General features: G+C 38.2%; 1 protein-coding gene across 1 annotated transcript; it reads left to right on the top strand.

Moving 5' to 3' along the window:
- The first annotated feature begins 300 nt into the window (after window positions 1-300).
- FBXO4 (F-box protein 4) lies at window positions 301-14,210 on the top strand. The gene is made up of 7 exons (XM_027980093.2): window positions 301-503; window positions 1,735-1,970; window positions 3,891-4,111; window positions 8,977-9,052; window positions 9,164-9,339; window positions 13,092-13,267; window positions 13,651-14,210. The coding sequence occupies exons 1-7, from the start codon at window positions 315-317 to the stop codon at window positions 13,738-13,740; spliced, it is 1,164 nt and encodes a 387-aa protein (XP_027835894.1). The 5' UTR covers window positions 301-314; the 3' UTR covers window positions 13,741-14,210.
- The last annotated feature ends 1,597 nt before the right edge of the window (window positions 14,211-15,807 follow it).

Here is a 15,807-nt window from a genome sequence, read left to right as displayed (position 1 = left end):
GGCGAGAGATCTTATATCAATGGGTGAGGTCAGAGCGCCTGAGGTTGCGGCCTTAAGTGAGGGGCGCAGTGATTTCTGGTGGGAGCTTCAAGCGCCGCTGCGAACCACGCTCAATTGGGCCATCTCTCCTTTCTCTCCCCGGCTCTGGAGGCTTCTTCTGGGGTGGGACCGGGGCAGGAGGGCAGGAGGTTGGGGGAAACGCAGGGAGCGGAGCGGGGAGGGGGAAGGGAAGGGGGAGGAGGAAGGAAAGGGGGAGGAGGCGGGGCGCGGTTGCGTCGCGTCACTGCGGCGCGTCCGGACAGGCTTAGGCAGCCATGGCAGGAAGCGACCCTGGCAGCCGAGGGAGCTCTCCTCAGCCTTCTCACAGCGACTGGGGCCGCCTGGAGGCGGCCTTCCTTAGCGGCTGGAGGAACTTCTGGCAGTCTGTTGGCAAGGAGAGGGCGGCTCCGAGGGCCTCCGCAGAGGAGGCGGACGAGGAGGCCAGTTCTCTGACGCGGCTGCCGGTGAGCGTCGGTCGCCGCCCGCGAGGAATCGAGGGAGGGGCGCTCGCTGGGGCGGCCTCTTGAGGGCCCGGGGAGGGGGTAGCCCGCTGGGCCCAGCCTGTGTCTGGCTCGGTCCATGCAGCTTTACGGGCGTTGTCGCCACCTGTGGGGCAGCAGTTGAAAAGAGACGCCTTAGCGTTGACGCTTGGTGCCTGGCAGCCGGACCGAAGGTTGCTGTGAAACCCGCCTGCAAGGAGCGCCCTGGTAACCTGCCAGCTCCCCCGCAGGTTTTCTCCCCCAGAACGAGCCTGGGGACTGAGGCACCCTGAACATCCGGTTGAGGAAATGCTGAGACCATTCCAGACATTCTTGGAAAGCATGGACAGCATTCAGCGTCTGTGTTCGCAGCATCATTCATCCTAGGCTTCTCATATCAAAACACACTCTGACGGTTTTGCGGCTAGTCTTACCGTGTATTTCAAGTAACAAAACCCACAAGTGAAATTAAGTAACTAAGTTACAAGGACCTCAAGTTACAGCAGGCCTTGAGAATTACATACCTCATTCTTTGTTAAACTTTTTAGAAAGATGGGAAAACGGCGAGAGAAGAATATCTTAGAAATTAAAATTCTGTATCTTAGCTGGACTGTTGTCACTTCCCTCTGAGGTACATCAGAAATTGAAAACTGCAGGCTTAAATTTCCTCCACGCTTCTCCTTGTAGAGTTAACAGAGTTTTACAGAACACAGGTGACAGATATACTCTTTGATTTGATCTAATGATAAAATCAGAAGTTTGTTCACTTGATAAAGATTTTATTTTGAAGAATATATTATTTCATTAAGTAATTTAATGCAAATAACGTGGTAGAATATTCATAAGGAGAAATTAAATAAACTGATTATTTTGCTTGAAAAATACCAGAACAATGGGTGGTTTTTCAGGAATGTTTCAGTGTGTCAAAATGAAGTGTTCATTATGATTCTACCCTGAGGCAGGAAATTAACTTCAGCATGGTAAATTTCATTATTAAAGATAATGACTGTTAAGTTGATCTTTTGCTATTTGGTATAAAAATTGTTTGTTAATTTTGTAATTTATTGTGATAAATTTAATTATTAAAATGATAGATTGTTCAGTTGACCTTTAGTTTCCCAGTATAATTGTTAATTTATAATTTATTTTTCAAAAACTATCTGCCAAGGTAAATTATTCATCCCCTTTATCTACCTGCTGCTTCCCTCTGTTTCAGATTGATGTACAGCTATATATTTTGTCATTTCTTTCACCTCATGATCTGTGTCAGTTGGGAAGTACAAGTCATTATTGGAATGAAACTGTCCGAGATCCAATTCTGTGGAGATATTTTCTGTTGCGGGATCTTCCTTCTTGGTCTTCTGTTGACTGGAAGTCTCTCCCAGATCTAGAAATCTTAAAAAAGCCTATATCTGAGGTTACCAATGGTGCATTTTTTGACTACATGGCAGTGTAAGTATCTAGTTTTATGAATTAAAAAGAAGATATTAATTTGATTATAGCAAGTCAGTAGCCTAAGTTAGTCTTGGTCCTCCTACAAATTTGTAGCATGAATTTTGGGTCTAAGGGTCCTTTTGTAAGAATTGGGGATTAGGTTAAATAACATCATTCAGGACCTACTGTAGAGCCAAAAAAAAAAAAAAAAGTCTGTGACAGAAGATAGCACCTAAAAAAAAAGAATATTTATGCTTTAGGTGAGGATTGTTTTCCTGTGCTAGACTTAACTAGCTACATGTGGTTTTAATTTTTTCCCCCATATTTTAAGTTATTTAGAATCCTTATTCCAATACAGATGCCATTACATCAAGTCCTGTGAGACTCGTTGACTAAAATATGCATGTGTATAATTTTAACAAGTGATGGCTCAGTGGTAAAGAATCCTTCTGCAGTGCGGGAGATGCAGGTTCAATCCCTGGGTCAGGAAGATGCCCTGGAGGAGAAAATGGCAACCCACTCCAGTATTCTTGCCTGGAAAATCCCGTGGACAGAGGAGCCTGGCAGGCTGTACTCCACAGGTACTCAAAAGTCAGACACGACTTAGTGGCTAAACAGAACAGCACTGTAGTCTCAGTTGCTGGTTACTTCTACATTGTCCCACAGCCAGCCAAGACATCAGGTGTATCTGTGGTGCTGTGGAACCATGTTTTCATAGGGATGGTAATAATCATAGTAACGAACATTTGTGATCTGACTCAATGGATATGAATCTGAGCAAACTCTGGGAGATAGTCAAGGACAGGGGAGCCTGGCGGGCTGCAGTCCATGGGGTTGGAGAGAAACGATTTAGTGGCAAACAACATGACCATTTGTGAGCATATAAATTATTTCTGATTCTTGTGATCTTGGGTTGATTGTTATTGCTCAAATAATGCAAATTTTAAAAACTGAAGTTCAGACTATAAGTGGCTTATATGACTAATTAAAGTGAGGCTTGGCCGAATCTACCCAGCTGCAACATTGACTTTTTTTTTTCCTTGTTAAATTACAAGATTCCTAAGTAAAGATGATTTTCTTATAAAGTTAGTGATTGTCTTAACCAGCTTGACTTAAAGAGTTTTAGGTTTTATTTAGATTTGAGCAACTTTGTTTTAATTTTCAATGACATGTTGAATCACTTGTTTAGAAATTTATGGCTATTGAAAAAGTTGTTCTTTCACACGATTCTTAGTTTTCTGGGTAACCTGTAATAAGTACTTATTGAACTGTTAGTGTTAATGGAAGTACTCTAAGAAATTCAGTTATATTGGTAGCTTTTAGTATTTTTTTTTCTTTTCTATCTCTAAGGACATATTTATGCTATCTATGTAGTTTAGTGCAGGGTTTCTCAGTCTTTGCACTACTGACATTTTGCACCGGGTGTTATGGGAACTGTCTTGTGTGTGCATTGTAGCATGTTTAATAGCATCCCATGATCTGTTAGATGTCAGTAGCACTGCCCTACTCCCCCTGCAGTTGTGATAACAAAAATGTCTCCAGACATTAGCAGATGTTCCCAGAGGGTACAAAATCTCCCCAGGTTGAGAATCACTGCTCTATGTAGTGAATTTTAACCATCACAACACATGTTAGACCAAGTGTTTCATGAGAGAATCTAAATGAAAAAATAGAAAGTAACCACTTCCTGGGGAAGACTTCCTCAGTTACTTAACCACTACCACTCCCATAGCACCTTGTGCTTTTACTATCATGGCGCTTGACATATGTATTATTGATATAATAGTATCTGTCCTCCACTGCCCTCCATGAGGATTAGGACAGTAACTATTGTATCCCTCTTGTCTAGCAAGTTTTCGATGCGTTATATATTGTTGAATGAATAAATGCCTAAGTAAGTATTTGTGTTAATTTTCTAATTGTGACAATTTTATACAGCTATAAAATGTGCTGTCCACATACAAGAAGATCTTCAAAATCTAGCCGTCCTATGTATGGAGCTGTCACCTCATTTTTACACTCATTGATAATTCAGAATGAACCACGATTTGCCATGTTTGGACCAGGTTTGGAAGAACTAAATACATCTTTGGTGTTGAGTTTGATGTCTTCGGAGGAACTTTGCCCGACAGCTGGTTTGCCTCAGAGGCAGATTGATGGTAATTTTCATGTTAATGTACAATTCATAATAATTCAAACACTTTGAGCTTGACTCTAGTATTACATAGAAAAAAATTAGTTTTTTAATTATTTAACTCTTTGATGTAATGAAATGTACTAATTTGATGGATGGGAGCCCTCATGTCTCTATGGACTGAAAGAATTAATTTACTTTTTTATAAGAGGTAAGCTTTCTCTTACTTCCTCAGTCTAAAATATGAGATTATGTGAAAGGAAATTGTAGTTGTCAAAATGTTGTACCATATTTTAAAAGAATGTTACGGTAAAAACCACTCAGCATCTACTATATTCAAAGTACTTTGATATGTCTTGGAATTTCAAAAAAGAGCTAAATTGTCACCTTACCTTTATTTCTACAAAAAACAAGAGGAACAACAACCATGTAGTTAATTTGGTAAGTAGGATTTATAATAAACGTGTAATAGTGGTCTAGCTTCTGCTTTACGTTTTCATTTGTTGAGGGTACCTATTAGATACTAAAGATGCAGTGATTTAAAACAAACAACATCAAAAATCTCCTCTTTGCCCTGAAATGTGATTAGTCTAGGTGAGGGCAGAGACATGTATACAGGTGATTAGAATATAGTGTAATGAGCTTCTGTGTAGAAAGGTAAGGGTCATAGAAAGCTCTGCATTGAACATGATGCCATATATGAGTCATTTTGATAAGCAGGAGTAAGCCATCAAAAAAAGGGTAAAATATTCTAAGCAGTGAGAACTGCATCTCTAAATTCTCAAAGTTCTGGGTGTGCATGAGACACTTGAAGTAGCTCTGTGTTTAGAGTGGCGCCAAGTGAGAAGATGCTTATGTGTCAAACTTAAGCATTATATTGAAGGATTTGAAGCAGAAAAGTAAGATGATCAAGATGGCATTTTAGATAGATTATTCTGGCTCCTGAGTGGAAAACTGATTAGAAGGAGCTCCAAAGGCATGAATACCCACTAAGAAACCACTGTAATATTGTGATAAAATATGAAGGATATGTAATTGACTCAATGTGTAGCAGCAGTAATAAGGATAATTCCTGGTTTCTGGCTCTTCTTTTCATATTGGATGATGGTGTCATTCTCTAGATTAAGGAGACACAGGAGTAGGAAGAGAAACTTTTTACACAAGCAGAGATGCCTGCTATAAGCTAGCCATTTGAATGTGAGTCCCATTAGACCAGAAATCTCAGCCTTGTTTTTCTTAAGAGGTTTTTTTGTTTCTGTTTTTTAAACTATTTTTGGCTGCCTGTGTCTTTGCTCCTGCATGTGGGCTTTTTCTAGTTGCGGCGACCCTGGGGCTACTCTTCATTACAATGCCCAGATTTCTCATTTTGGTGGCTTCTTTTGTTGCAGAGCATGGGCTTTAGATATGCAGGCATCAGTAGTTACAGCATTCAAGCTCAGTAGTTGCAGCTTGCAGGCTCCGTAGTTGTGGTGCACAGACTTAGTTGCTCTGTGACATGTGCGATCATTCCGGACTATATCCCTTGCACTGGCAGATGGATTCTCAACCACTGGACTACCAGGGAAGTCTCTCTTGTCAGCTTTATTCTTAGTTGTATCTGTAGTGCTAGGCACATAGTAGATACTCAATATGTATTTGATGAATAAATGAATTATTTTATGGAATACTTTATGCATTCATGTCTCAAAGATCTGGGCTAGAAATGAAGATTTGGGAATCATATGAAGTCCATGTGAACTTGGAAGTTTCTGAGAATAAAGAAGATTGTGAGCCAGGTGATATAATCTTCAACGAATGTTTGGAGAAAGGGATTATCAAAAGTAGATTCATAAGTGACCAGGTTAAGGATGAGGAGATGGTATTAGAGCTAAATGGTGTGTGTGTCTCAAAGAGGTGGAGTTTTTTCAAGAGGGTTGGTGAGTAATGGTTTAAGACATGGCATTGAGAAGTAAAGAGAGCACTTATCTCTGTACCCTGAGATGTGAGAGAATAAGCAGTTTAGTTACTAGAAGCCCACTGTAAGAGAAGCAGCACCTAGGCACAGGCCAGTTTCAGGTTGGGTCATGAGGTGGAAGGATCCCATTTCAATAAGAGGTTGGGGATATGGGGGAATTGGCTGATTATGAAATAGCCATTTCATTCTGCAGAGTAATTGTGATTGTTTGAAATTGCCAGTCTTAACTGTGCTTCAGATCCTGCAAGGTTCAGTTCAGTTCAGTTCAGTTCAGTCGCTCAGTCGTGTCCGACTCTTTGCCACCCCATGAATCGCAGCACACCAGGCCTCCCTGTCCATCACCATCTCCTGGAGTTCACTCAGACTCACGTCCATCGAGTCCGTGATGCCATCCAGCCATCTCTTCCTCTGTCGTCCCCTTCTCCTCCTGCCCCCAATCCCTCCCAGCATCAGAGTCTTTTCCAATGAGTCAACTCTTTGCATGAGGTGGCCAAAGTACTGGAGCTTCAGCTTTAGCATCATTCTTTCCAAAGAAATCCCAGGGTTGATCTCCTTCAGAATGGACTGGTTGGATCTCCTTGCAGTCCAAGAAACTCTCAAGAGTCTTCTCCAACACCACAGTTCAAAAGCATCAATTCTTCGGCACTCAGCCTTCTTCACAGTCCAAATCTCACATCCATACATGACCACAGGAAAAACCATAGACTTGACTAGACGGACCTTAGTTGGCAAAGTAATGTCTCTGCTTTTGAATATACTATCTAGGTTGGTCATAACTTTTCTTCCAAGGAGTAAGTGTCTTTTAATTTCATGGCTGCACTCACCATCTGCAGTGATTTTGGAGCCCCCCAAAATAAAGTCTGACACTGTTTCTACTGTTTCCCCATCTATTTCCCATGAAGTGATGGGACCGGATGCCATGATCTTTGTTTTCTGAACGTTGAGCTTTAAGCCAACTTTTCGCTCTCCTCTTTCACTTTCATCAAGGGGCTTTTTAGTTCCTCTTCACTTTCTGTCATAAGGGTGGTGTCATCTGCATATCTGAGGTTATTGATATTTCTCCCAGCAATCTTGATTCCAGCTTGTGTTTCTTCCAGTCCGGCGTTTCTCATGATGTACTCTGCATATAAGTTAAATAAGCAGAGTGACAATATACAGCCTTGACGTAGGGAAGGATAAAGGGATGAGTCATTGGCAAGGTGGGACAAAACAGCATGCAAATCTTACTGGACTGAGGTTAGATGTGTTGAGAAGGTAGTTTCTGGAAGTTAAACTGATGAAAACAAAGATCAGAGGCATGGTTGTTGTTCAGTTACTCAGTTATGTCTGATTCTTTGCAATCCCATGGACTGGAGCATGCCAGGCTTCCTTCACCATCTGCTGGAGCTTGCTCAAAATGCATATCCATTGAGTTAGTGACACCATCCAACCATCTCGTCCTCTGTTGTCCCCTTCTCCTCCTGACTTCCATCTTTCCCAACATAGTAGAATGTTTTTATGATATCTTTGGGAAGTCCCCTGGTGGTGGAAGACTAAGGGCCACTTTGCCTGAAATGCTTACAGACCCTGGTAGGATCTCTATATAATGTGTTGCCTGAAATGGTGGTGTAAGATAGTATGGCATGGCTTCTTTAAATGTCTAGATTGGTTATAATGCAGGGATTAAGGATATGAAAGATGGAGTTGTTCTTGGGCTTCCCTGGTGGCTCAGATAGCAAAGAATCACCTGCAATGCAGGAGACCTGGGTTCAATCCCTGGGTTGGGAAGATCCCCTGGAGAAGGGCATGGCAACCCATTCAAGTATTCTTGCCTGGAGAATCCCCATGGACTGAGGAGCCTGGTGGGCTACAGTCCATGGGGTTGCGAAGAGTCGGACACAGTTGAGTGACTAAGCACAACACAGTGAGTAAGTAGAGGCCATATTATGTTAAACTTTTGTTTATCTGAAGAGCAGCAGCTTTGAAGAGAAGAGACATAATTAAAGACATTTTAAAGCAATCTCTCCAACTGCTGTCAGAAGATTGGATAGTAGGGAACAGAAGTGGATTTAGGAGCATAGTTAGAAATGATTACAGAAGTTCAGGTGAGAGATGATGATATCTAAATTAAAGGTGTGGGGTGGGAATGGAGAAGAGTAGACAGATCTAAAAGGATGTTTATTAATATATAGCAAAAAGACACAAAGCCAAAGAGGAGGAGATCTTTGCAGAAGGCAAAAGGAGAATCAACCCCTGAGTGTTAACACAAAGGAGGGAAAGAGTTAAGAAAGAAAGACAAATAATAGTGTTGAATGATTTAGATATAAAATATAGTAAGAAGTAATATTTGGCACCTGTTATTTATCAGTTATGTATGTAATGCTTACAATAACCCTAAAAAATGTGTATTATTTCTATATTTCAGTGTCAAAACCAAGGCTTACAGAAACATGGGTATATGTGACAAATTCTAGCTCAAATCTAATTCCAAATTTCAGTGTTTTCCGTATTTCTTCAATGTTCTAAGACACCATGAATTTAAAAATGCCTTTTCAGAGTGCAGGGGAAAAACCCATTTGGCTGAGTGTGTACGTGGAGTATGAGACTAATGAGAAACATAAAAAAAGTGAAACTAAGTCAGTCTTGAGGATAAGTAGAAGTAGTTGTTATGATGTAGCTGCTACTGATAGGATGATAATAAAGTTAATGATGATAGTGATGATGGTAAAAAAAAGCAATGTTAAAGCCTAAGAGTTTTTTATTCTGTATCCATAATTTACTATTTTGTGAATGAAAATTGCATATAGCATCTTTTCTTCAACATAAACATTTTATTCCAAAGCTATATATAACTTGTCATAGTTTTTTGTTTGCTCTTTTTATATTAAGTAATTTTTGCATTGTCATCTTTTGCTATCTTTATTTTTTGTTTTGATAATTGTAATTTTCTCCTTTAGGTATTGGATCAGGAGTTAGTTTTCAGTTGAACAATCAACATAAATTCAACATCCTAATACTATATTCAACTACAAGGTAAGGCTACCTACTTAGCAGCCTACCTGAGGCATCAGTGATAGAATATTTTAGAGGGGCTGAAGTCTGTTTAGTGTCTGTTTATGTTTTATATTTACATTTTTCTTATAGAAAGGAAAGAGATAGAGCAAGAGAAGAACATACAAGTGCAGTTAACAAGATGTTCAATATACAGAATGAAGGGGACGATCAACAAGGGAGCCGGTACAGTGTAATTCCACAAATTCAGAAGGTGTGTGAAGTTGTTGATGGGTTCATCTATGTTGCAAATGCTGAAGCTCATAAAAGTAAGCATTATCTTATTTTCTTTTTAAAAGCACTTTCTTTGCAAAGCAAATAATAAAGTATTTTTATAGGCTTTATTGTGGCTTATTAAGAATATCATGGCTAATTTTATCAATGTGATTCTGTTAATATTATTACTGTCAATATTGGATTCTCAGACCTTGACGTGCGTTAGGATCACCTGTGGATCTTGTTAAAAACGTGGCAGCCTGATTCCTATCCTGATAGATTATGACTCATAGATGTGGGTTGTGTCTTGGCTCTGTTTGTTTAAACAAACTTTACAGAATTCTGATGCACACTGAAGTTTGCTACTATAACTACATAGTATTTTTTGTTGTTTTATGCTTCTGTACTTTTAGTTATTGATATTTTGTTTGCTTTTGGCCTTATTCAAATAATTTATGCAGGTAAATGAGAAATTTTAGGTTATTTTAATCATCCAGATAGTAGATTGTGAGTTAGTAGAGTTGGTGGAGTTGGTGGAGTGTTTAATAAAGTGGATTAGTTAAGAACACTCTCCATATATTCTGAATAATTGCCATTCACATTGATAAATAACATGAAAATAGAATACTATTGGGCCATAAGCCAAAATTATAATTTCTTTTCCAAACCCTTTGTGAACAAGGTAGGGCATAAATATGCAATATATTATTCTCACTTGGAAAAAGGTAGAAGCAGTCCGCTGTTGAAAGTATTTACAGTTTACAGTGCACTGAAATTATCTATAACAACAAAAGCCAAATGCAGCTCAATTATTGACTAATTGGACTTGTCTCACTGCATAAATAGCCTAACAGGAGAAGAAGCATACCCATTTGTAGAAGTAAATCCTTTTTACCTCAGTCTTTTCTGTTCTTCCACATAAAACATCTAGCATTAAATTAAAAAGTGTAAGATACAAAAAAGAAAAAAAAAAAAGAAATGACCCATTCTTAAGAGATAAAGCAGTCAATGGAACTAGACCCAGAAATGGCCTCAATATTGGCACCCTCAGAAAGGACATAAAAAGAACTATGATTAATATGTTGAAGAATCTAGTAAAAAAAAGTGACCAATATATGTGAACAAATAGAGATTTTCAGCAGAGGGAAAGAAGCTATGAAAAAGTAAAATGGGTTTGCTAAATACCAAAAATACAACAGGTGAATAGTTCCTTCAATGGACATATCAACGAAGGAAACCTTTTGTGAATGTGAAGATAGATCAATTAAAATTACTCAGATTAAAGAGATGGGTTCCCTGGTGGCTCAGTGGTCAAGAATCCACCTGTCAATGCAGGAGACATGGGTTTGATCCCTGGTCCAGGAAGATCCCACATGCTACGGAGTAACTGAGCTTTTGTCCTAGAGCCTGGGAATCACAACTACTGAGCCTGTGTGCTGCAGTTATTGAAACCCATGCACCCTAGAGTTTGTGCTCTGCAACAAGAGAAGGCACTGCAGCGATAAGCCTGTGTACTGCAATTAGAGAGTAGCCCCCACTTGCCACAACTAGAGAAAAGCCCACATAGCAACGAAGACCCAGCATAGCCAGAAATTAATTAAGAAATAAAAATTTTTTAAAAGGAAAAAAATTGGTAGTGGAGGGCAGAGCAAGAGCTGGGGAAAACCAATGAAGTGTTCTAACTCAGGGGTTGACATTTTCTTAAAGGTCTAGGTAGTACATATTTTAGGCATGTGAGCCATATAATCTCTTACAGTTACTCAGCTCTGATACTATAGTGCAGAAATAGCCATAGACAGTTTGTGAATGAATGGGCTTGGCAGTTTTTACCAAAATACTTACTTATAAAAATATAGTGTGTGGTATGTGGACCCCGATTCAATTTATATGTGATTGGAGTCCCAAAATATGAAGGGAGTAAGAACAGGGAAAAAGAAATTTCTGAATAAATAATGACCAAATCTATTTCAAAATTACTGAAAGACATAAACCACAGATTGAAGATTCTTAAAGAACTCCAGCTGTTATAAATAAAAAATACAGATACATCATAGCCAAACTGGTGAAAACAAAAGATAAAGAGAATATCTTGAAGGCAGCCAGGGCAAAGCAAAACATACATATAGAGGACCAAAGATAAGAACAGAGACTTTCTGATAGAATTTTGCTGTAAATGAGATAGTAATGAAGGGAAATCTTTATAGTATTGCAAAAGGTGGGGTGGGGGGGATAATATCCAGCAGATATCTTTCAAAATGAAGGCAAAATCAAGACATTTTTTTAGACAAAATCTGAGAAAGTTCAGTCAGCAAATTTTTATTACAATAAATATTAAAGGAAACTTCAGGGAGAATAGTATACCAGGTGGAAAACTACATTTACAGAAAGAAAGAAAAAGCCTTGAGATAGAAACAGTATAGCTATACATAAAATTTTTTTTCTAAGTTTAATTTCTTTATCATTATTTAAAGGAAAACATATTTTTAAAAATAAAATATATTGTAACAATTTTACACAGCATGGAAAGTCAGAAATGGAAATGTTGTATTGTAAGGTTCTATATGTGAAGTTGTATAATACTTTTTAAAAGTAGACTGTTGTAAGCTTAAAATAAACTTTGTAAATCTTTGAGCAACCAACCACTAAAAAAGTGTAACAGAGATATAATTAAATAAGCCAGTAGTGAAGATAAAATGTAATCATTAAAGAAGTCAGTTCAAAAGATCACAGGAAAAGAGGGCAAAAAGAACAAAGAATAGAGGGGACAAGTCAAAATTCAATAAATATGTGATAGATTTAAATGTACTGTGTTGATAATTACATTCAATGTTTGTTTGTTTTCTATTAATATATAACAAATTACTGCCAACCTGGTGGCTTAAAAATGCATCTGTTTATTAGCTCAGAGTTCTTTATGTCAGAAGTCTGAATACAGCATGGCTGGGTTCTCAGCCAAGTGTCTCATAGGCTGAAATTAGGGTGAGAGATGGGTTACATCCCTTTCTGGAGGTTCTGGGGAAAAATCTGCTATCTAGCTCACTCAGATTATTGACTGAATTCAGCTTACTTTTGTAGATCTGAGGTCCCTGTTTCCTTGCTGGCTGTCAGCTGGGGGCTGCTCTCAGCTTCACAGGCCATCTTCATTTGCCATGTGACCCCTCTGTCTTCAAATCCAGCAATGGAGGATCTCTCTGACTAGGAAGAATCTCATCTGTTTTAAGGGCTTACCTGACTAGACTAGGCTCACTGATTATAGTCTCCCTTTCTTGAAGTCAGCTGTGTCTTGTAATATAGCCTAACCATGTTGGTGATATCCCATGTATTTACAGATTCTTCCCACACTCAGAGGAGGGAATAGAAAAGAATTTGAGTTATTAGGGTTATTTTAGAATTCTGCCCACCACCAAATGTCAATGACTGCCACTCCACTGAAAGGCAGAGATTTTCAGTTTCAATAAAAAAAGCTAGACTCAATCATATGTTTAAATTTTAGAAACTCTGGCCTTTGAAAGAAAGGGTAGTGATGGCTACAGAATTTGTGAGAAGAAAATACTTTTATTAGAGTAGTTTTGCTTTTAAACCATAGAAACATGTAAGTGGTACTGTTTTTGTTCTCTCTGATTTCATCTAAATTCTGATCCTTGCAAGGCTGATTAATGTAGTTTTATGAAAGATCAGTAAATGAACACAGCAATAGAGGGGTAGATGCAGTTTATTATGTTTGGATCCTGGTAATTTTTATAGTTTTCAATTTTTTATTATTTTTTAAGTAATGAAAATTAAGGATTTTAACTACATTCCTTAGGACATGAATGGCAAGATGAATTTTCTCGTATTATGGCAATGACTGATCCAGCTTTTGGATCTTCCGGGAGACCAATGTTGGTTTTATCTTGTATTTCTCAAGCTAATGTAAAAAGAATGCCCTGTTTTTATTTGGCCCATGAGCTGCGTCTGAATCATCTAAACTACCCATGGATGGTAAGGTTCTATTTTCTCTAATGAGAAAAATCTCATTTTATTTTTCACTTTAATTTCTAATTGATTTTATTTTACTTTATTCTTTCTTTTCATTCTTTTTAAAAGAAGAGCATTCTAAAAGTCAGTTTTAGTAGCTTAATCAGTGGGAGATATTTGATATCAAAACTGAGTTCCAAGATAAGTAATAAACCTCATATTGATAGTAAGAGAAGATGATATTTTTAATCTAAACTCTTTAGAAGACAAAACTTGGTTATTTATCTACAGTTTACTGGGATTATTTTAGTCCTATTGATTTTTGAGTGTTCAGAAAAATGTCCCACATAATTATAAGTATTTGTGCTTAGTTTCTTAGCAAATGATCTCTTTTTATTTGCTCATAGGTCCAGGACACTGAGGCTGAAACTTTAACTGGTTTTTTGAATGGTATTCAGTGGATTCTTGAAGAAGTAGAATCTAAGCATGCAAGATGATCCTCCTCTTCAACCTTGGCAACTGAAAGCATTTGAAACTTGTTACTAAGGTCGTGGTGTGGATATTTGCTCAAGTCAGCTCATTCTGCCCTGCCTTTTTGCAGGTAGGCTTTATGTTGGACAGCTGTCACCACTCTAATTTTTATATAACTTTTACTTTTTACCTTAGATCAATTACAAGAAAAAAGTTTCAGTGGTAGGATTTGGCCCCAGAATGAACCTTTTAAGATTTTTTAATAACTTTCGTATATATATTTTTTAATATTAAATTCTAAAAAAAAAAAAAAACCACACCAAGTTTGTGCCTCTCTGATTCTTCGTGATTTCTCTTCTGTTCAGTTCAAAGATTGCCATCGTGGGGAATAGCAACTTTACTAAGCTTTCAATAGGTTCTTTTCAAGGGTACTTAACTGGTTATCAGAAAATGAGTTTTATCTATTTTTAATAAATATACTGCTTAAAGATTGGAATATTCACTGAAATTTCATTTACTGGTATGGCCATACAATTTCTGTTTCTTTTCTGAAATAGTAGGAATTAACTTTTTGTCTTATTCAATACTAATTCAGTGAAAATAACTGGAAATTCTTGCTGTTTTCAAATTATCTGAAAGCTCATGAAGTGCTAAAGCCAGATGTTTTTCCTTGCTCATGAAGAAAATATTCCAGAGACATTCATAATCATATGACCTCCTGCTCACTAATTGCTTCCGCTTTGCAGAGGAAACAGTCCTCCTATCTCAGTGGAATTGAGGGATTTAAAAATTACAGTTGAAAAGAGCATTATATTCTCAGTGGTGCTGCCCAAGAAAGAGCCTCCGTCCTACAAGCGGGTGCCATTCTGAAGAAAGGAGCTCTCACATCTTCGGTGCACTTATCCATCCCTTAACTTGAACATTTGTAGTTGGGGGAAGAGTGAGAAATCCTGACGTCCTGCTTTTCCTAGAAAGGAAGCCCTCTGACTTGGGGACAGAGTGCTGTTTCCTTGACTGCCTTGGTCTAGAATGGAGTTTCTGTCTTTCTGAGCTGGAGGAGGGATGTCTTGGTTCAAATCCCACATACTCTTACTGTTCTTACTGAGTTGTTGTTGTTGTTGTTATTGTTGTTGTTTTGCTGTGTACTCTTAGATTTTAATGACTTTTTAAAATTAATTTTCTCCAGTTTCTCTGGGGAACCATTACATCGTATTCTTCATGCCATTATGCCAAAAATAAATCCTCTCCACTTTTAATTATGTGTAGTTAGGTGACTCAGATGGTAAAGAATCTGGCTGCAGTGCAGGAGACCTGGATTCAATCCCCGTGTTGGGAAGATCCCCTGGAGGAGGGCATGGCAACCTACTCAGGTATTCTTGCCTGGAGAATCCTCATAGACAGAGGAGCCTGGCAGGCTACAGTCCATGGGGTTGCAAAGAGTTGGGCATGACTGAGTGACTAAGCACATGTTACCTCATTCTTTGCTGATGTTGGTAATTTATTTTCTTTTTTTCTTCATGACCAATCTGGCTAGAGTTTTATTGATTTTATTATTCTCAAAGAGCCAGCTTTTGGTCTTACTGATTTATTCTATATTCTATTTCATTGATTTATGCTCTAATCTCTATTTTTCTGCTTTTTAAATTATAGAACTTCAATTTTATTTTTTTATATTATTAAGGTACAAATTTAGGTCATTGTAGGCTTGAGGCACAGTGATAAAGAATCTTTCTGCCAATGCAAGAGACAGGTTCCATCCCTAGGTCGGGAAAACTCTCAGGAAAAGGAAATGACAACCCACTTAAGTGTTCTTGCCCAGAAAATTCCATAGAGGAGCCTGACGGGCTACAGTCCATGGGGTTGTGAAGAGTCGGACACTACTGAGTGACTGAGCATGCACATACGCATGGGGTTGCAAAGAGTCGAAGATGACTGAGCAGTTCTTTGAGTATGCATGCACTGAAGCTATTGCACTTACATATATTGTAAATTCCAGAAGACAGTGTTATCAATTTTTGATGAAACAGTCATATGTATTAAAAAGAAATTAAAAGAAGAAAAAATTTTAAAAGTAATAAAAGTAATCTTTTATT

This window comes from Ovis aries, chromosome 16 (genome assembly GCF_016772045.2).
Source record: "Ovis aries strain OAR_USU_Benz2616 breed Rambouillet chromosome 16, ARS-UI_Ramb_v3.0, whole genome shotgun sequence".
Classification (NCBI taxonomy): domain Eukaryota; kingdom Metazoa; phylum Chordata; class Mammalia; order Artiodactyla; family Bovidae; genus Ovis; species Ovis aries.
Note: the sequence above shows the minus strand (reverse complement) of the source record. Positions and strands in the feature narration are given on the sequence as shown.

Coding starts and splice junctions, on each gene's coding strand:
- FBXO4 (XM_027980093.2), top strand. CDS start 315: ATGGCAGGAAGCGACCCTGGCAGCCGAGGGAGCTCTCCTCAGCCTTCT. Junction 1,971..3,890: donor TTTTTTGACTACATGGCAGT/GTAAGTATCTAG, acceptor AATTTTATACAG/CTATAAAATGTGCTGTCCAC. Junction 9,053..9,163: donor ATACTATATTCAACTACAAG/GTAAGGCTACCT, acceptor TTTTTCTTATAG/AAAGGAAAGAGATAGAGCAA.